The sequence below is a fragment of the Elgaria multicarinata genome, chromosome 3 (genome assembly GCF_023053635.1).
Source record: "Elgaria multicarinata webbii isolate HBS135686 ecotype San Diego chromosome 3, rElgMul1.1.pri, whole genome shotgun sequence".
In the NCBI taxonomy this organism is placed as follows: Eukaryota; Metazoa; Chordata; class Lepidosauria; order Squamata; family Anguidae; genus Elgaria; species Elgaria multicarinata.
The window spans coordinates 84,579,023-84,601,696 of NC_086173.1; the positions used below are offsets into that span (position 1 = coordinate 84,579,023).

The following is a 22,674-nucleotide window of genomic DNA, read 5'->3' on the forward strand; positions in this document are numbered from 1 at the left end:
TAAACACATGCACGTAACTTGGAATTAAATCCCACTGAAATTCATGTGTTTTGCCTTGGTATACATGTGCATGTTCTTTTCTTTATGACTGCAGTAGCTTCTTGCATGCGTGAATGTTCTATCTCAGACAGAATGGACATATAGATCAGGTTTACATGATCACTGCAGCCCACTGAGGCCCTTTTAAGCCATGGTGGATTGTGGCACATGCAAGTTGACATTTTGAATATTCAAGCCACAGGGGCAGTTGCCTTGGCTTATTGTCATGTTGTCAGGCTTTGCCGGCTGCCCAATGCTGACTTACAAGGAATGGCTGCAAATCTCCTGCAGATAACCCACAATAAAACTGTCAAGGCCAGGAAAAAAGGGAGGGTGAGATGGGACAAAGCAGGGCTTGGGCGGTTACCGGTTCTTTGAAGACAATTCACTGAGGCTGACAAGAGTCCTTTTTCCAGTCCAGGGTCCAAAATCCAGGGAAGTCCAGGTGGGGCAAGGTTCAGGGTCTCGGAACAGACAGAGGAGAGCCAGCGTATTAATTTGAAGTTGCACTTCAGTGGCGACCTGTGGAATTCCAGCAGCTTTATCTCCAGCGTCCTGGAGCAGCTGCTGGTAATTAGTCCCAGTCTCCTGGCAGGCTTTTTTTGTTTTAAACGGGCTGACACTCATCTCCATTGCTCTCCTACATTAAGCCTCCTTCGCTCTGCAGGAGTCAATGGAACTTGGTCCTCTGAATCAGACAGAGGGGCTGTGGCAGGGCATTGGCCATTATCTGGCGGTGAGGGCTCTGGAGCTATTTCTTTTCTAGGACCCTCACCCGGATCTGCAACCTTACCTTCCTCTTCATCATCGGAAGAATCCAAGGGAGGCATGACACATGTGAACTCAGCAAGGATGGTTTATGTCAGGGTTAAACAACCCTCTCATATCACATGGGCTATTTTAGGGTTAGTGATGGTTGTTTAAACTTCGCATAAGCCATCCTCTTTGGGTTTGCTCGACACAATAAGCAAAGCACCCACCATGACTTGAATATTCAAAAGGGCCCCCAGAATGCACTGCAAAACACCCATTGCATTATAGACTATGCTTTCCATTTGAGACAAACCACACCTTCAGTTCCCAGTCATTGACTGAGTTCACACAACACGATGACCCACACTCAAGGGTTGAATGTGGGTTGTCACTGAACCATGGGTTGTTCTTGAGATGGGGGTTATTGTGTTTTTAAACCGAACTATCTTACCAATTATGGTTTGTTTACCATGAACAACTCATGAAAAGAACCCATTGTTTGTTGTTGTGTTGTGAACTGTGTGCTGTTTGTGGTTAACAAACCATGGTTTGTTATCACGACAGTTCAGACAACACAACCCACATTTCAACAACAATCCATGGTTCAAAAGTGGCCCACACTCAACCCATACTCAGCCCTTGAGTGTGTGTCATTATGTTGTATGAACACAATAATTATATATGGTTTTCATGCAGACATTGAAGTCTGGGATCTGAACATGTGAACAGATTCCATGGAAAAGCTTTTGCATTTGAAGTTATATGAAGAGTTATCTGTAGTAGTACCTATGATTCCATTCACGCATGCAAAGTGTTGCATTCATCAAGTGATGAATATGCATGCGTAAACCAGACCTTGTTTTCAAGTAAATCTGTTTGCTTCTACTTTGGTCCTTGGGAAGTTTCTTTAGGCTAGTCAGCTTGTTTTTAAAATCTGATTTATTTATTTATTTAGTTTCAAAATAGCATGATTATCTGTGGAAGAAATGCCTTGGCATGTGTTCTTCAGAAACTGTTGGCATGAGTAATGAACAAGCAGTGCTCCACTTATAGCACTGTGCTGTGATTTTAAGGAGGCAATCAAACTAAGATCATCCCACAATGTTACGATGCTAAATAAGGTACCTTCTGTGTTCATCAGCAAAAATAGAATCCTAAAAATTTCCTAAGCTGGAATCCCACTTGATGATGTGGTTGAACAATGTGTTAGATGAACATTCGTAGATGAAAATACTTGTCTGGAAGATAACTAATGGGGCAACACATAATCAAAAGAATTTCTAATATTCCCTTCTTCTGCCTTCAGACTTAAAGATGTGGGGTTGGATTCAGAGTTGCCCTTCTGCAAACAGAAAGACCTGGTTTGCACACTTTTCACAGCCCACTGTGTACCAGACAACTTTTGAATATCAAAGCCACCACCACTGAACCTGGCGAATGTGGGTTGTTGGAGTGATTAACAAACCACCCAGAACCCATAAATGCAAACCCCATTTAAGTTTTTGTACCATGCTGCCTTTGCTGCTCTGTGGGGACTCCCTGAAAAAGGTGGCTGGGTTCCTATCCAGAACTTTGGAGTTGTTACCTAAAATAATACTGTTCTGCTGTCAAATGGTGTAAATCAAAGGCCAAGAAGACAAAAGGGACATGAGGCAAGTACATAAATTGTGAATGATTTCTTCTTTAAGCAGCTACTCCAACACAACCCCTTGATGAAACAATGTCAGAAAATAGCTGAAAACAATGTGAGTAGTTACTTCTTCTTTTTTATTTAATGGATACTCCACCTCTCCACACCAGTTACTCAAGGCAACTATCCATAATAACATGCCACATACTTTCCAGAAACTTATAGTTGGAAGCAAACAGTTCCTTAGTTTTTTAGAGAGTTGAAGATGGTATGATCGAGCCATTGTTTCTATAAATAAAAATAAATCAAATCCCTTAGTATGATGTATCAGGTTTGGAATCTACTTATATCTCCATAGAAATGCAACACTGGCATTGGGATCACACAGGCGATATTAGTAGAGCAAAAGAGTGATGATAGAGGGGAAGATCCATCAGCATTGTGCCAGATTTATCTTACGCAGTCATCTCTCACCCTCTGTTCAGGGAAACTTCCATCACAGTCTTAGACGTGTCTATGCAGAAGTAAATCATACTAAATTAATTGGGGTTTAATCCCAGGAAAAAATTGAACCCTTAGACCCTAAGAAGGTTCTGTATGGGAACACTCCTAGTTCATGTGGAAGAAGTCTAGGGTGGCCAGATGTCCTACTTTACATTAGATGGTCCTGTATTTAACGGACTGTCCTCTAGTTGAAGGTGCCCTCTGTTGAAGGGCTGTGCAGCCCAAGTCTTGTTTAAAGATAAAGAATCCTACAAAGGGAAAATAGGGGCCTTGAAGTTACCCATCAACAGTTAGCACCTGGACAGCAGACTGAGCAGGCACACAGACTCCATTTAAATTATCAAAATTGTTTTAAAATTTGCATCTATGCATATTAAATTAGCATATGCAAAATTTATGCAAACTAGTCTCTTTCTGGGTGATGAATGTCCTCTTTCTTGGTTATGTGCAAATGGCCACCCTAGGAGCAACAGCCCTAGCTAGGACGGCATCTGACTGGATGTTGCTTCCCCAAGAATCCTCTGTGGTGAATGGGGTTTCTGTGTAGGGTTCCTCAATAGACAAAATGATGCAGAAAGGGGTCCCTATAGACAGAAGGTTTGAAATCCACTGATCTAGGAAGCTCTCTCTAGAAACAAGGACTGGGGAACACATCGTGGATGTAATTGAGATGGGATAATTCCCACATGGCTGGATACTTGCTTCCAAATCGTTTTGAACTGAAGTGTCCTTCACACTGCCTTTGAATATTGTCCATAACATTCCCTGGTAAATGGCTTAATCCAATCAAGATCTGTTTCTCCCCCCCCCCCTTTCCGATTTGAACACCAGAAAAAAACTTGCATTTGGCATTCAAGAGCAGACTTTTTGAATGCCACCACCAATGTTCCTTTTGCATTTCAGGCTGACGTCTTTGAAGTTTCAAAGCACAAATAACTAGGTATCTAAATAGACCCACTTCTTAAAGGATCATTAAAAGGAAGTCCTTCATCAAAACAGCATCCAACTGAGCACTGCTGGGTGTTGTGATGGAGAAGAACTAAAATCCCCCTATATTTCAATGGGGCCGCCCACTCCTGTATAAACACCCTGTCCCACTACACAATGTGTCACTGCAGGAAAGCGGAACTTTTCCTCCGGCTCGTTTTCTCCAGCTGCTAGTCATTGAAATCTGCTTTTGTAAAATGTGGAAGGCTCAAAACACCCCCCAAATGATCCCATTGACAATTGATTTTTTTTCTATTTTTAACATTTGCTGATATGTTTACGAAAGTACCTTTTTTGTGTTTAAAAAAATGTGAAATGAAAAGAGGAATACTTAAATCTCAAGGGTACATTTTGAAGTAGAGTTTTGGGGAACGGTTTTCCCAACTCCGGAAGGTGTTCCAGAGTCCAGGGATTCCCATATCACTGACTGATCACTATTGGAACATGGGGTTGAAGTTATAACAAGCTGCCTTTTATAGAGGCAGACTACTCCAGACTTACCCAGCTTGGTGCCCTCCAAAGGTGTTGGGCTGCGTCCTTGGCTGGCCATGCTGGCTGGGAATAAATGGGAGTTGCAGTCAGTGGAGGCTGGTGGCTCTGATGTTGGTGGGACAGTGAATCTATTTGGGGTTTCAGTCAGAACCAGCCAGAACTCTAAAGGAGCTGAACATATTTTGGGGTCAGGTTCAGCACTTTGATTAGCTCCTTTATAGTTTTGACTGAAACCCAGAATCAATTTACAGCCCAGCCAAAATTGGAGCCACCAGCCTCCCCTGCTTGCACTCTAACACATCTGGAGGGCACCAAGTTGGGGAAGTCTGGACTAGTCAATCTCTAATCCAGTAATCTCCTTTACTGGCATTCCTTCCTTTCCCAGAGAAGTCTTTCCAAGCTTTTCTGCCTCAGATCCTATAATGGAAAAGGCTGAAGATTGAACCGGGACTTAAAGCATGTACTGTAGTGCTGAGTTAGGACCACAAATATGCTTCTATAGTTCCACACTGCATGGCTGAGAGGTGGCTGTGTAACACACCTATGCATATACAATTATAGCTCTGTGATTCCTGTCTCTGCAGCATAACCAGAGCAATCACATATTTTCACTTCAAGCTAAAAAGGCTAAAATAGTACAGTGGAATCAAAAAATAACACAGCTGGCCCCCATAATGGAAATAGCTTTCAAGCTGTGTTTATAGCTCTGACACAGCACAAGGAAGACACACAAACTGAGAGGCATATTATACCTCTTCAATCGGGAAAAGTGTCTTGTGGCATAATGGCCTGGTGTGGGTACAATTCCTGACACTCCGCAGATATTAATACTTCGGGGGCACTAACCATGGTTTCATTGGTGGATCACATGATAGAGCACATGTTGTTCATTGGTGGCATGATGGATCCAGTGTTGAAATGACTCAAGGCAAAATGCACAGCGCACAGGTCACTTGTATTTCGGCACATAATCCATTTCTATTTCTTCTGATTGCTTTAGCAGCCTGCTATGCATGATGTCACCATTAATGTCAATGGTGTTATTCTGATAAGGATTCCCACAAGAATGAGTGTTATATCAGTAGCCATTATTGTTAGATTGATCATATTCGCTTTGGAAGAGGACTGTCTTGTTCAATTCATCTTAAAGTGGATTTTCTCTTTTTTTGGATTTTTGTACAGAAAGTAAACCATTTACAAAACTGGACGGAAGTGAAAAAGGGTTATTTGACCAAGAAAACGGTATGTTTACCTCCACCTTTATCTCTGTGTATTGGCAAAGTGTATTGCCACCTTTATCTCTGTGTATTGGCGAACTCTTTTCAACAGCTGTTCCTCTTCAGTAGGAGACAATAGTGTCATAAAAAAGATTGAATCTGGGTGCTTTCTGTATGATGAGGCAAGTGTGAATTTAAACAAGGGCTCTTCGCAACATGGGAAATATACCTTTTCATAAAACAAATGATCAGGAGAAGAAAAGAAGGAATGTCTAGGTAACCAAGGTGTTGGACGGTGGCTGGGAGTGAATAGTATACCAAACATAGCTAACCTGGAAAGGTCCTACGGAGAATAACGTCTTGTCCAATAACTATGGTTACAATTGTTACAACCACTTTCATATACTTCTTCAAGGGCATCCAAAACTGCCCGCTGTTGTGTTGAGTCACTTTACATGTAGGCCGATACAGAAGGTTTCTTTTGGGTGGACGCGTGTGCTTTAGCAGATGGGACTGATTACAAAGCCTGAATTAGGGGCATTTCCAGGTGGTTCCAATTGCTAGGAATTCAGTTTGTGGTCTACTTCACAGCCTCCTGTCTCCACAGGCCGGACCAGGTGTTACAGCTCACATTGGTCCCTCAGCATTCTCAAACACCTGTTCAGGGCTCAGCAGAGGTGCTGTGTTTGCATATGGTTAGTTTGCTACAATGAATATTTACTTTCCTTACAGAAAAGGTATGTGGCTTTCCCAGGGATCCATTCCCAGGTCTTTGTGCAACTTCCAACTCCCACCCCAGAATGAATTGCATCTGCAGAAAAATCTACCTGTCATTTGGACTGTAGATGGCCGTAGTGCACTGTTAGCCTTCCGATATTAGTGATTTCTTACTTCATTGCAAGGCCCTGAATGATGGCATTCAGTGTGACTTTGAGCAAACTCAGTATGCAAAATGGGGTTGATATAAACAGTAGCTATTCCTGCACATTATATGGGAGCATTTCACATAATATTTCTTTTCTGTAAAAGCAATGTAGATTTTCAATAAGTCTCCCCAAACTTCATGATGGATCCAGGATCTGCCTTCCATGAGATGAAAGGCTGTGCTCATGGAAGGTCCATTGGGCTGATTTTGGAGAACGCCTCATCCACACACCACAGCTCACACCATTCAGCAGGGTGTCCTGACTCTCTGGGCCAGTTTGTATAACTCCCTACTAATTAAGGATTATACAAGGATTGTTTAACCCTTGAATAACCCTGACTGACCAGGTTCGCACAACATGCTGCATCCTTAATCGGCCCCAATTAAGGGTTGCATATTCAAAATGAAGGTCGCACACACCACGGCTCATCATGGGTTAAATAAGTCATGATGAGCCCACCATGTTGTGTAAACCAGGTCACTATGTAGCTTTTTCAGAGGCTTGAAGGTGCAGCCACTTCCACCAACACAGTTGATTCGGTTTAAATCTGGATCCAACCCCTTAACTTTCAAATGGATTTCAGTAGCAAATCTCACTCTCAGTTATGTGGTACAGGCAACCCAGAGTGCAGGAAGCTTCCATCCGAACACTGTCCTTCTTGACTGCCTTGCATTGAGGCTGGGGTGGGTCCATTTCTTTAGCACTGTATACCACACTAGAAATAGATCACCAATTTTATATGGAAATCAACTGAGGTATTGCAGTTGATTTCCATATAAAAGTTGCATGCAGTCAAACTTCTTTAAATTTCTATTCCTAGGAATATGACAAATCCAAAATCATACAAGAAGAATCCTGTTGGATTAGACAAAAGGCCAATCTAGTCTGTCGCTCTGCTTCCTACAATGGCCACCTATCACTCCCAACGATGATTATTCCCAATGATGATAATGTTGTTGATTATGATGAATTTATTTTGTATTAACTTTTATAATAATAATAATAATAATAATAATAATAATAATTTGCTTTATTATTAATTGAGTTTCTTTAACTCAATTAATTTAATTCCTAGTTGCTACTGGCTGGCCAGAATTTCAAATAAAATTTATATAGAGATAAGATAAGATAGATAAGGAAGAATGCAATGCTTTAAAAATAATTCAAGTTGGTGCTTTCAATAAACAAATCAAGGCAAAATAATGTATTAATCAGTGTGTTTGATCTAAGCTTCATAGTATGAGGCTAATGTCTTAAACCAGAGGAAACTTAACTTCATGTGGAGATTGAGTGAACTCTTGATTAATGATTTAATTGACTTTGTATTCAGGATAATACCAAGGAGGTGTACCAATATTAAATGTGTGAGAACAGGTTGTGTTTTGTTTTTTAAAGCACACACACATGCAATAGAAACATAGGTTGTTCTGTATATTCCAAGTAATGGCATAGGATGTAATGGGGTGTTGTTGTTTTTAAGAGTTGACACAGAGTACAGTAACTGCAGATATATTTTACTTCATAGGCTGTTTTTTCTTGCCCAGTCAAGTGTTTGCCTTGCATGGTCAAATGTTTCTTTAGCCCAGCATTTCCCAACCTTATGCTCTCTAGAAGTTTTGGACTAAAACTTCCAGAATCCCTGCACTTCACCCATGCTGGCTAGGGATGTAGGAGTTGTAGCTCAACACATCCAGAGTGCCCTAAGCTGGGGAAGGCTGCTGTAGCCCATCATAGCTATCTTTGCTATCACTAGATTTCAGGCCAAGTTTTCCATAAAATTCAATACAGTGATCTTTCCTGGCCTTCAGCCTGATATCCTTTATATATGCAAACAGTTACATGTTACAGAATTCTGCCTTTCTTTGTATTATTCGCAGAACTCATACCAAACAGGGATCCTGTGTTTGTAAGCCGGGGTAAGCAAACTTTTGGTCCCATGGGCATATTTGGAAATGTAAGAAACTGCTCCAGGCTCAACCACAAAATAGCTGCAATGGCTGGGCCTGACTTGTCACAAAAGACAAGGAATCTGCTCAGAGGCATTCCAGGGAAATTATTATGATGGCAGCAGCTAGAGGCTGCCATTACACTTTGAAGTAATCCCAGCTGCCAACAAGAAAACATATTTAAAATAAAAATTAAAAAATTGGGAGGAGTAGAGTGTGTTGGTGGTTACCAAGGAATGTGTCTGGTGGCACTTTGGTGTCTGTGGACATTACATTGGTCACCACTGCTTTAAATCCTATACAGAAGGTAGACGTCCTCACCAATGCAGTACTTGTAGTGGAGAAGGTACACTTGCCCAAATCCTCCCTTAAAAGCTAAGGAATGTATATTATTGTCCAATAAATTGTGATCTTGGCAATCCTAGGTATCTGGCTGATGGCCAACTTATTTAGCTTTATCACTCACATGCACACTGTAACTTTTTATGGCAGACTGACGTACGTACCATCTTTTTTCTCCTAGTTACATTAATATCTGAGGACCCACCCTAGTATAACATAGTAAACCAATTATAGTTATATCTATGCTCTTTGTCATGTGTTTTGGATTACTCAGTGGAACAGCTGAAGTGACACCAATGTGAAGGTGGCTGGTGTGTCTACATATTGAGATGTAGCCATGCCTACCTATGACAGCTCAGTTATGTGTGTGTTTTTTATTTTAATGATGGAGCAGGTCATCAAACGGCAAGCCTTCCTTTTACGAGTTGAAAGTATACTTCTGAAGTCCTGAATACCTCTAGGGAATGCTATACATCTTGCTAATGAGCAGGTATAAAACAGAGAGTTTGTCACAGAGATTTGAAGGGAAAATGTCTTAACTTTCAGCTAGTTGCCAATGCCATTATATCACCAGTGATAAAAATGGGAGGGTGAGATTAACACTGGTCTTTCTTAATAAATCCATGCCTTATTTAAAAAATGGTTAATGGCATTGAAGCAGCCAGTTTAATACATTTTATATTTGAATTTTGTGCCATTGGCTAAACATAATTTATTTCTTCCTCTCTTATCAGTGCAGAATAATATTTTCTTTAACTCCTTGAGTTGCACTATTCTTACTATCCACCCTGAACAGGCACATACACACACATACCAAATTCTGGGGTTGCAATCTATACAGCCCTCCCTAACTTGGTGCCCTTCAGATATTTTGGATTTCAACTCCAATCATCCCCAGCTCAGCATAGCCAATGGTCAAGAATGTTGGGACTTGTATTCTAAAACATCTAGAGGGCACAAAGTTGAAGAAGATGGCTATAACCACACCCACTGAACTTTTGAGTAGACATATATTGGGAGGCACTGTTAGATGTGTATTTACTTCCAGTGTAAACAATTAAATATGGGCCATTTAACCACCCACCCCAGAATCTTTTCCTTGGCTTAACAACTAAGCAAACACATACAAAAAGGCAAGAGATCTACATTCAAAAGTGAGAACCAATTTAGCCTCTTCAGAAAGGGCGTAGGGGATGCAATTGCATCGCTAGGGCAAAGGAACAAACTGCAGAAAGTTGTGGCATCTCCTTGTTTGGAGTTAGAGGAGTGAGCTGGATATCTGTGATTTATGGCAGCTTTCCCAAGCTAGTGCCTCCTGACATGTTGGACTGCAACTCCCATCATCCCCAGCCAGTATAATGAAGGCAGCAGACTGGGGAGGCCTAGTTTATGATTTTTGTTTTTTAAAAAATAGATGTTATAGCTTGGAGGTCTCATCATTCCCACTGTCTCTACATCCTTGAGATCAAGTTGCCTTGATCATGCAAATTTCATTGCATGATCATTGAGAGAATAACAGCAACTTAACTATAATCTCGAAACCTGACCGCTGCAGAACAAGATTCAGTTATTCCCATTTATGTTACCAAAGCAGATACCAAACCCACACCTGAGATCACAGAAGGTTCTCCCCCCCCTCTCTCTTTTTTTAATTTTTTCCATTGCATTGCAATATGTATGTACATCTTAGTATGAGAATCAGAAATTTCCGGGTAGGAGGAAAATCCTAAAGTCCTTGGCATGGAGCTGTTTAAGAACATAGTTTAAAAAACATATCATTTCACCAAGATAGGCAGAGGTTGGCTACATACATTTGTCAACACAAACATCGCTAAATATATAGTAACAGAACTTTGTCACTCATGCAATTTACATCCATACTTTTAATCTGCACTCTGAAATGAAGTGTTATTTGTGCCATGGTACACGAATGATCAAGTTTTATTCATGTAAATCCAAATGAAGACCTTTTCATTTACATCCTTTCCTAGTTGTATACCTCAAATATTTCTTGTTACATACATCTTTCTGTTCTTTCAGATGCTTCGTCTTGGTGTTTAAGGGAAATCTGATCATTTCTGAGGTGGCCGGATTCACCCTGTGGCCAATGGAAGTCAGCTGTCATTACACCAGGATTTGGGGTTCAATGGACCCTTGTCTGTCATATTAAACATTTCTTCCCCCTCTTTCTCCCTCTGAAGATTAGACAGCTTGCGTTTTCCATGGACTCCTAGCTTCCCGCAGCGATCTGTCGTAAGGTAGTGTGGCGAAAAAGGAATTTTTCAACTGGCAGTTAATAAAAAGTACAATTATTGTCACAGCCAGGAGCAGGAAGAAGAAGAGCACAATGTAAGTCACCAGATCAGGCTTGTTTATCTCACCTTCTTTTAACACTCTGGCTGTTGACATGTAAAAAGCAGAGGAGCTGACAGGTCTCTGGGTGCTCCCTATATAGGGAGTGTTGGTCTGAATGATCAGGTGAGGGTCGGTCGCACTCGTTGAATTTAGGAATTCCCCATACATTTTTCTGTTCAGGTTTCTTCCTTGGTGCTCATAAGGGAACACCAACCAGGGTGCCTGTAGTGGTGTGTTTGGCAAGGAAAGCGTCTCCTATATAACCAAGCGCAAGCTAGCCAGCCTCATCCTATATCGGAAAAAGGCTTGGAATGGTTCCCTTCAAATATCCTTCAGAGATCACGTAAGCAACAGTCAACCACCTACAGGTATTAATCAGCAAAAGTTTTTGGCCTTGTGCATTTGCTTGGCCACCTCTTGTTCCTGCCAGTGTTTATCCAGGCAGTCAAAAAACGGACGGGTCATCCAGTTGATAACTTTGGTAAAGCAGGCGTGACATGCACAGGAAAATAGGACCTCTCCGCCAGAACCCCCTCTTTTGCAGATCACTGAGTTAGATCCTCAAATAGAGGGAGGGGGTTCTATTTGGGGATTTTATTTTATTTTATGGGTAGAAGTGCACTCACTTGCTTTGGAGGGAAGCCACCACAGACGTCCAGCAGGTTTTCCCAAGAGAGGTGCCCCTAACTCCCAGATGAAGAGGGACCCGCGTCCACCCTAAGAAACAGAGGCGCCCTTGGCATTGCGTTGAATTTCCAGCGATGCTCCTCGTCCCCTTCCTTGCTGCGAAAATAATATTACTCCGATGTAGCATTAGTTGGCTCCTTCTGCTCTCTTGCGGTCCTGCTGGACACTCACCTCTTGTGCAGGATGGGAGGGACACAACTCTCGATCTAAACAGATAGTGATGTTTCTTCTCCAAGAAGGAAAGGGGGGCAGCTTCTTACTTCCCCCTCTGAACTGGAAGCTTTTTCTCTGATCCCCCTGCTAGGCTGGGGCTCAGGAAATCGAGTTCCTCCCCGGCTAAAATTCCAAATGTGACTTCCCCTCGCTTTCCAACAGAGGTTGCACCGCAGCAGGGCTCCGTCGCTGGCGGCTGTGCGCGCGTGTGGGTCAGGGAAGCCGCAGCGGCGGCAGCAGCAGCAGCAGCAGCAGCAGCCTCCTCCTCGCACACGCCCGCGTCGAATGTTTCTGGAGTCGGTGATATGTTGCAGGGACTTGATGTTGAAAGAGGAAGAGATTCGCCCGATAAATCCTCGGGGAGCGCTGGAGAGGCTGTGGCTTCAGCGGCGAAGCGATAAGGAGGAAATCCGAACTCCCAAATCAAATCAAAGAAACAAAAACAAAAACCAGGCAAAATTGCATTTGCATCAGAGACTTTCTCTCTTCCATAGACGTTTGTTATTAAAATGGGACTCTCCGGGGTATACAGAAAACCTCTCTTTCCCCCCTATAGACTCCCAGCACCTTCTGCAGGCTGACAATTAGTATGTTAATTCTGTTTCATCAGTTCCCCTTTTTACACTGCTTTTAGTCCCTGGCTCCTGGCCAATCGCGCTCCCTCCCTCCCCGCCTGCCTCGCACGCACGCCGACCCATCAGATAAGCAATGGTGTTAATACTTTATTTGAACACATCACCCAACTTCCAAATAAATGAGAACTGTGTGTGTGTGTGGAGAGGGAGGAGGAGGAGGAGGAGGAGGAGGAGGAGGAGGAGAGAGCTGGCACAACATTTGTTAGCCTGACAGGAGGAAGGCTATGAGTCTGTGTTTGCCATTCCCGTACTCCACACGCACACAACTGGGGGATGTGTGGCATGAAGGTGCTAAAACAATTCTTCCCGAAGAAGGAGAAAGTGATGGAAGAAGGATCAAGTGATTTAAAAAAAAGCAAACAAGCCCTCCAAGGTTGCCTTCCTGACTCATGGCCTCCTGTTAAGCCCCCCTGAATCATCGCAGATCATGTTTAGCTATGCATCCCTAATCTCTTTTCCAAACCAGTCTTCGCATCCATCACATCCTGGTTTGGGGCGATACTAAAGGAATCCTCAGAACGGCCCTCCGAGGTAGGCTGATATTTACATCCACTCATTCCAGGCTGAGGCCTGTGGCTGCTGGGTTCTGAACTGGACTGAGATTTCAACCAGGCTCTTCCTGACTCGTCAACTAATGCACACATGAATGAATTGACGGCTGGTGTAGAGGCTGTGTGAGTATGAATGAGGAAGTCCCTGGTTTAAATTTTGTCTCTGCCATGAACTGGCTAGGTGGCTTTAGGCAAGCAACTCACTCTCAGCCTCATTCCCACTTCTTAATATGAGGGTAATACTGATCAACCCTACAAGGTCATTGTGAGGAGCAGAACACATAATACATGCATGCATGCAAAAAAAAAAAAAGTTTGGACATGCTGAACGGCTACATCAGTGCAGTGTACTATTTCTTTATCTAAAACATTTTTACTCCTTGCTTCAAATGAACAAGGCTCCCAGAGCAGCTTAGATACAATCAATAAAAGCATGACCTTCCCTGCCTGCAGGCATAAAATCTAACATATTTGACACAAAAGGAAAAAGCCATGGGGAGGGAAGAGGAAAACCACAACAACCAGAAGTTCTTATAATGACCAGCTGGAAACAGTTCAGAGCGAGATGGACTTTGATGGGGCTGATCTTTCAGCAGGGCTATTGGAACGGCCCTGCTTCTCATCTTGTTCACCTCTGCTGCAGCCTACTGGAATGGAGTTATGATGAAATCACGCTCACCAATATGGACCAATGCAATGACAAATCTAAATGGAGAAATTAAACTCATTAATTAGAGCAGCTGAAGTGATGGCACCTTCAGAAAGTGCCAGTTTGGGTGATACTAAAGCTATCATTCCACACGGTCCAGAAATGTGGGGTGCTTTGGTTCATGCATCTCTCCTTCCTGTCCGCAGGACCGACCGGGCACTTGGGTTTTTTCAGAGTAAGGAATTGTCCTCTACATGCTTTGTAGTACAATCCCTCATGCTTGATGGGCTTTTGTTACCTTAGAAGGCACCTCAATCCACATTGAATAAGCTAAAGTGAAATCAGGCTTTGGGTTTGATTTTGTCAGCTGACTTTCTAAGAGAGTTTGGAGCAGAGAACTGGGAAAGTAGCAGGCTTGGGCTGCTGAGGCACTCAACAGAATGCTCTGTGGATCTGATCCTATCCCTGAGCTTCCTTCTGCAGCCCGCCGGTGCTGACTTATCTGTGCAGCTGCTCAGTGGCAAATGAGCACATCTTCAGAAAGACACTGCAAGTCTTCTTCGCTCCCTCTCTAAAGAAACTTCCCGCCAAGCACAAAAGGGTGAGGATGAAGCACTACATCATGATTCCATTTAGGACCGTCTGTGAGTGTGTGGATGTATAAAATTTTCTCCAGGATGCTTCCTGCTTGATGCTACAGCCATTGTTCTTAACCTTGAATCCATTGCTGCCCACCATGTACACATCATTATCCCTACATTGGCCTTTTGGGGCTGGCACTCTATTGTGGAATGCTCTCTCCAGAGAATCTTGCCTGGCACCTATACTGTGGTCTTTGCAGGGCCATGTGAAGACCTTTTTATTTTCCAAAGCTTTTTATTTCTTCAGCTTTAAAATGAGGTTAGTGCATTTTAGCTGGCTTTTACCCTCATTTTTTAAGATTGGTTTTATTCTGTTTAAAATTATTCCTTTATTTAGTTGTGATGTTTATATACTGCTAAATACAATAAAAATCCCTAAGTAGTTTACATACCAATGTTAAAATCACATTTATAATACAATATTAAAAACAATTCCAATTGCAATAAGAACGATTCAAGGAGCAGTAAGATGGAGCAGCATGGTTAATTAAATTACAAGCCATGGGAATCCTGGGTGAACAAGTGCGTTTTCAGGAGGCATTTGAAAGATGCCACACTTTCTGCCTCTCAAACTGCATGGGCGAGGTTTTTCCAGAGGGTGGGTGCCGCTACTTTGAAGGCCCGCCATCAAGGTGTGGCATGGTGACATTCTGTTAATTTCAGAAAGACAGCCAGGCCTCCTCTGACAATCTTAAAGGTCAGCTGGCTATATATAGGGGAAGGTGGTCTGCTAGAGGTAAATCTGTTATATTACCTGTTTTATTGTGTTCTTGCATATTATAGTTCTAAGTTTTGTTTTGTGAACTGTCCATAGAGCTTCGGCTATTGGACAGTATAGAAATGCAATGCATAAAATAAATTATCATTGAACTCACCCACCCCTGCCAACCACAAGTAAAAAAGGACATAAAAATAGCACTCCAAACAAAACAACTGTATTGTGACCTATAGGTAAATTTATGCATAGATTCAGTGAAACTCTTGTGCCTGCTGGCCATCTGCCAACACTTGAGCCAGATTGGCCCTTCTTCTTTTTTAGAACCTTTTCCTCCCTTGTCTTCGTTGCATTAGTGCCTCCTTGGTTGTTCTCTTTCTGGACGCTCATCAAACATACTAAATTTCATTGCAAATGGCTGGAGAAGTATTGCCTTTTGTTGATTATTGCCCCAAGAGGAGAGGAGCCGACCAATTCTGTTTGATTCCTCTTTGCTGGTGCCACCTTTCTAAGGGCCTGGGTGTGTGTGGGCCCCCCCCTATAGGTTCTGGAATTTTACCCTCCAGGCAGGATGAGCAACAGACTCAACTTCACTGACTGTCAGAAGCCATTGCAAGAGGGATAGGAGAGACAGTCTAATATCTCCAAAGTTCCCCATCCCACCCCCGGCCAACCATGAACACTTCCCCAAGAATTGTAGATTGTTCCTTGGGTGGCTATATGGCTCCGGTTAAGAATGACTCTGCTACAGCGTCTGGATGAACAGCTGCCCATATGTACAAGCTTTCAGATTACATAGAATTCTTCAGGTTCAACCCTTTGTATGCTTCTACTCCAAGTATGGACTGGAGAGAGGCTTTAATTAATGGGAAACCTACCCCTTTATAAGTATTTTTTCTAAATAAACAGCTGGGCCTTGTGAGACCCCCTAATCGCTCACTGTAGAACCTGCTTTCTCATTCAATAGGAAAAGGAAGATAAAGAATTACAGCAGGAAGGCACCAATTAGGATGTCCCCCTCCCACTTGCACATGTAACACTAGATAATATGCAATGGCAAAATGTTGCAGTGAGAAAATCTCAGGAGTGTTTCCCTTGCAATCACTCCAATAAATCATCTGTCATGCACATATGCCTAGAGCTGGCACAACTGTTGTTTCTTAGGCTTCCTAGTGTTTCCTTTGCCCTGTAGCTATAACAACTCCAGCATACTCCATCTAGAGACATAAAATGGTATTTGTGCATTGTTGTGATCTAGCCAGCAAATCCTGTTCCGGGATTTTTTAAAAAGAAAAACACAGAGCGGTGAATTCCAACTAACCTGCATGCATAGCATATTAATCTCTTTCTGACATGTTCTTAGCATCCTGCTTTTTATGATATATGAGCTGATGAGAAGCCTGTAAGTATACCAGACAGATTTGGGGCTAAAGCCAATAAAGCCTATCTTAATTTCAGAAAGCTTAATTGACCATAAAAACAACAAGAAAGAATGCCTAATTTATTTATTTTTTAAGTATACATCTTTCAACATCTGCATTAATATAGATGTTCTGATTTAAGGGATTACATTATTTTCAAAACATTTCATTTCATTTATTGTATTTTTATACCGCCCAATAGCCAAAGCTCTCTGGGTGGTTTACAAAAATTAAGACTACAACAATATTTAACAATATACTAATCAACAACATCACAATAATACTCAAAAATATACTAAATACAAGATCACAGCAAAACAAACCAGATAAGAAGATAAAAAGAAAAGAAAGCTTGGGGCAGATCCACACAGAGGCTTCGGGACGCCCTGAAGGCACTTTAGGGCACCCCGAAATTGATGACGTACACCCTACCTTAACCGTTCCAAGAAGAGGCGGAGGAGGAGGAGGAGGAGGCGGCCCCGCATCGCCCCTCGCGGGGACGGGATGAAGAGTTGCTGCGCCCGGCGGCTTCGCTGGGGAATCAGCTGCCGCCCAACTACCCGCCGGCCTCCTTTTGCCGGCGAAAGAGCCACCCGGGCTCATCCAGGTCGGAGAGCTCGGCGGAAGAAGCCACCGCCAGCTTCTTCCACCAAGCTCTATGACCCGGGTGGCTCTTTCGCCGGCAAAAGGAGGCCGGCGGGTAGGTGGGTGGCAGCTGATTCCCCGGCGAAGCCGCCGGGCGCGGCAACTCTTCATCCAATCCCCGCGAGGGGCGATGCGGGGCCTCCTCCTCTTCCTCCTCCTCCTCCTCCGCCTCTTCTTGGAATGGTTAAGGTAGGGTGTACATCATCGATTTCGGGGCGCCCTAAAGCGCCTTCAGGTCGTCCCGAAGCCTCTGTGTGGATCTGCCCCTGGTTGGAACAGCGTTCCTTCCCCTGAAGCAATGCCTCCCTTCAGCAACAGCCTTGCTTTTAAAGTCTCCAGGTGGGGGGGAGGGGAGCAGGTGGAATAGCTCACCCTTGGTGGAACAGCATTTCTCCCCCTGAAGCAGCCTTGTATGTGTGTGTGTGTGTGGGGGCAGCTAGTAGCTATGGGCATTTTATTGGGGGAGGGGCCGTTTCCTTGTTTGTTTGCTTTCATCAATGATATTACCTTAACCTGTTTTTGTGTGCTGTAAAATATGGAATTTGGTACTAGAAGATGTAGTGACGGCCATCAATTTGGGTGGCTTTAAAAGGTGATTAGACAAATTCATTGAGGGTAAAGGAAATTTGGCTGCCAGTCATGAGGGTAACCTGCTACCTCCAAAATCTGAGGTAAAGGGGTCTTTGAAATACCAGTTGGCTGGAAGGGCACTGGAGGCAGAGGGCTATTGCACTTATGTCCTGCTTCTAAGCTTTGTAAATGATCTCCTAAGCCATTGTGGGAAACATGTTGATGGATTAGATAGGCATTTGGTCTGATTGAGAAGGACTTATGTTTTTCTCCTCAATTTGTGGCTTAAAGCATGGCAAGGGGCGCATTACAAAATTGTGCTCTTCATGTTCAGACCTCAGGGCTCTTTGCTGAGTGATTGAAACATCATTGATACAATTCAAATGAGGAGGGAAAATTGTTTGAGGATTTACAATTTCCTTTTCAATTCAAAGCACTGTGCAATATTAAAATCAAAATCAGTATGATCTTGACAACAGGGGTTATCATTCCAAACCAACAGCATCACAGTTCATTAAAAACTTAACAGTGTGTCTAAATTCTAATTCTGGCAAATCCAAAGTGGTAACAAATTCCATAAACATGAGGTGGCAACAGAAATTACTCTATTAATTGTTTATTTCTTTAGGCTACTGCTCTATACACACCTCCCGGGGTTAAGTCTTGTTGGATTCAGTACAAGTCACTTCTGAAACTGAGCAGACATGCATAGGAACACAGTCTTACCTAATTTTTAAAAGGGTGAAATCCTATTCATGGTTAGACAGATAAAAAGTCCTACAAATCCCAGCATTCACCAGCCAGCCATACTGTCCAAATGCACGTAGGGTTGGACCCTAAGATGCCTTTCAGTAACAAGACTCTCAGGATATTCCTGATTGGTTCTGGCTCAGCTTTTAAGTGATATCGCAGCAAACTCTTGTTTGTGACTGAAGCTGGTATTTTATACCAAAATATTTCACATTTTAAAATCTGTTTATATGTTAAAAATGTAAAGCTATAAAAATTAATTTTACATTTTAAAATAATAATAATCTGGATGTATTACTAGTAGCCATTTGTTTAGTTTTTCTGAGAAACACTAACATTGCGAAATGCCCAGCAAAAACTACTAAAATCCAGCAAAGCTATAAGACAACATTGAAACCAGCCTTAAACACCTGGGCAAATTAGGGAAAAAAGAAAAGAAAAAGGGGGGGGGGGGTAGAAGAAAAAAAAGGGTGGGGAGGGGGGAGAAGAAACTCTTCATCTGCCTCCTAAAAGTTGGTGCTAGACCAGCTACTTTGAGGAGGGCCTTCCACCTCTGAAGAAATCCACATCTGAGAAATCCCTCTTTTGAGTTACCACCAGCCGAACTTCAGATGTTGAAAACAACATAGCCTTAAAGGAGATGGCACCCTCAGCAGAGAGGCAAAAATGACAGCAAAGAGTTAAGATTTGAACCTCCAGGCCTGATCACTGCCTGGATGGGGGGCCAGGTAGTGAGTCTGTGCTCCACCATTCCAAGTAAAAAGATGGGTATACATGCCGTTGCATTATATTTAGCATAGCGTGATTTTAAATCCCCAGTGCTCTCCCTCCTTGCAAAGACATTGCCCTGCACAGCTGCCCTAGCACTTCTGGCTCTTCAAGAAGTGCAGCACACAACACAGCATGTATCTGGACACACTTTCCAAAACGTGCTTGCAGCTAAGCTTCCTTTCCCCCTGCCACCCCCACCCCCAGACCAATGGCTGTAGGTATCTGCTCAGTACAGTCTGCACTTGCATGTCGTAATTCTTGTGCAGATGAAAAAAAGAACAACCCACAGTAATAAAGCTACTGCCATATTACTACCTCATAAAACACCAGGAAAGCTACCTTGTATAAATGGATGAACTCACTTGCATACTATTCATTGCTTTGCGGCTCACCGTGTCTCCGTGGGGTAAAGAAATGTAGCCTTTGAAAGGACAAGTACAGATTTACAGCTCAACTGGGAGCGGAACTCATCCACCCATACACACTTGCATTATTGGAACAGGTCCACCTAAAAGCTGTAGCTCAGTGGTAGAGCAGCTGCTTTGCATGCAGAAGGTCTCCGATTCGATCCCTGGTTTCACCAGTTAATGGATGTCATCTACACCAAGCAGGATATTGCACTATGAAAGTGGTATGAAAGCAGCATATAAGAGGCAGGAGCCACACCAAGCAGGATATAGTGGTATGAGAGCGGTATATGGTCTGTGCCAATGGGCCCCAGCACTTGCCATTGCACTTCAATCCCGCTATAAAGCAGTAGTGTGGCTCCTGCCTGTTATATACCACTTTCATACTGCTTTCATAGTGCAATATCCTGCTTGGTGTAGATTAGGCCTAAGCCTTAGGAGTGGCATTTCGACCTATTAGAATGGGGGGAAATCTGCACAATATATGGGAAAGCACCTAGCTGGTGTGTGTGACCAGGGAAAGGTGGGGTGGCCCGACTGGGATTCCAGGAGGGCCAAATTTGTCCCAGTGCCTGTAGTTCTCCAACCCTGGGCTAGTTGGACCAATGGTGCAACTCAATACAAGGCAGCTTCCTGTGTTCCTAAAGGCCTTTACACAATGAAGGCTCCTTTTACAGGCGAGCAGTTTCAAGTGGGCCTTGTTGATCTAAACCTGCTTCTGCATTTCCTCGCGAGCTTGTTATTAAAGCTGATGCTGTTTATCAGCTGCTGCAGTTGAACTCCCAGCTGCATACCACACACTCTGGGAACAATGTCATGCGTAAACAAAGCCTGCGGGGAGACAAATTGGCTTGGCAGCCAGAAGGACTTCTTAGGGTGGTTTCAAGCGAAGGACTGAGTTTCAATTAAAGGCTTGGCTGAGCTAGGCCCCGTGGCTCTTGCGTTCAGCCAATCGATTCCAGCCTATCGTATTGGCAGCAGGTGGTTCGAGAGAAGGGGCTGATCCGCCAAGGAATTGCTCGTGATTAGCATGTGTAATGCCTAAGACTTGACCCCTGGCACTGCCAGTTCAAGGGTTGTGGGTGGCAGGGCTGGAGAAGACCCAAGACTCTTTCATAGCCGTTGCCAATCAGAGTCTGTCTGCCCAGTGGTGAGGCTAAGTATTTGTGGACCCTGGGTTTCATGACCATCATGGTGTGTGTGTGGCTTTAGAGAGCCTGGCATATTAATTCACTTATGGAGCACATAACTAAGATTTCACTTCCTCACCCTCCGTCTCCCATCCCATGTTTTACCATTCTTATGCCTTCCTAGCCCGTTAAAACAACAGTGGTAACAAACCTGTTTGCCGACCCTGATAAAAAACAAAACAAAAACAAATGCTCTCAGCTTGTACAGATTTGCATTTTAAACTCACTTAAATCATAGCATGATCAGGACTATAGGAATAAAATCGTGTTTCTTTGGAGGGCTGTTGGGTAAGACATCTGCAATGGAGCCCCTCTCCTGGTGAGTCAACCTTCTCATCACCCTGGTCACCAGCTGCTATTGCTCTTCATCCTCTTTTGCTGCCACTTGGTTGCTTGACAGGCAGAGTGCCAGGGACCAAGACAATAGTGGCATCTGATGCTTCTCCTTCTCACCACCACTGTTGTCTGGGTCAGAGCGAGAGGCAGGTGAACAAGCAGGTTGTGTTGATGAAGAAGTCTGGCTGTGGGCCTCTGCAGGTGCCCAACCACGCCTACCCTTGACACCTGCTCTGATGGCAGCCTTCTCTAACATGGTGCCCCCCAGATGTGGTGGACTACAACTCCCATCATCCCAAGCTACCATGGTCATGCTGGCCTGGGCTGATGGGAATTGTAGTCCAACATCCCTGGAGGGTGCCAGGTTGGGGAAGGCTGGAGTATATAGTATCAAGGTAAATAGTATTGTTTGGTGTAAATCAGGTGCTTATACGGTAGGATGACCATATGAAAAGGATGGCAGGGCTCCTGCATCTTTAACAATTGCATAGAAAAGGGAATTCCAGCAGGTGTCATTTGTATATATGGGGAACCTGGTGAAATTCCCTCTTCATCACAACAGTTAAAGCTGCAGGAGCTATACTGGAGTGACCAGATTTAAAAGAGGACAGGGCTCCTGTATCTTTAACAGTTGTATTGAAAAGGGAATTTCACCAGGTTCCCCATATATACAAATGACACCTGCTGAAATTCCCTTTTCAATACAACTGATAAAGATACAAAAGCCCTGTCCTCCTTTTCATATGGTCACCCTATTATATGGAAAATCAGGCACTAGAAAGGTGCCTTTGATAAACCTGGGAAAGGGAACAGTTTTCCAAAAGATGGAAAGTCCCAACTATTAGGAAGTGGCTATGGCTATTAAATTCTGCCCCATGAAAATTACTCAGAATGGGGGCAGATCTAGACAGCATCCTGAAGGCGCTTGCGTGTGCCTCCAGTGCACCCTGAAACTGATTGTGTAGATCTTGCCCTACCTGGCCAGAAGAGACGGAGGAGGAGGCAGCGGCGGCGGCCCTGCATCGCCCCTCGCGGGGACGGGGCGAAAAGTTTCCAGCCTCGGCGGCTTTGCTGGGGAATCCGGCCGCCGCTGCAACCGTCGTCGTCGTCGCCCACTTCCCCGCCGGCCTCCTGCTGCCGGCGAAAGAGCCACCCGGCTTGGAGAGCTTGGCGGAAGAAGGCGGGGCGGCAGCTTCTTCCGCTGAGCTCTCCAAGCTGGGTGGCTCTTTCGCCGGCAGCAGGAGGCTGGCGGGGAGGTGGGCGATGGTGGCGGCGGCGGCGGCAGCCGGATTCCCCAGCGAA

General features: G+C 43.8%; 2 protein-coding genes across 2 annotated transcripts in view; one reads left to right on the forward strand and one right to left on the reverse strand.

The window, feature by feature from the left end:
• The window catches only part of SMAD5 (SMAD family member 5), a 320,505-nt gene that overhangs the window by 25,824 nt on the left and 272,007 nt on the right, over nucleotides 1-22,674 (forward strand). The window lies entirely within an intron of this gene.
• SMIM32 (small integral membrane protein 32) lies at nucleotides 10,994-11,512 on the reverse strand. Its single transcript, XM_063123308.1, has one exon. The coding sequence runs from the start codon at nucleotides 11,357-11,359 to the stop codon at nucleotides 11,039-11,041; it is 321 nt and encodes a 106-aa protein (XP_062979378.1). The 5' UTR covers nucleotides 11,360-11,512; the 3' UTR covers nucleotides 10,994-11,038.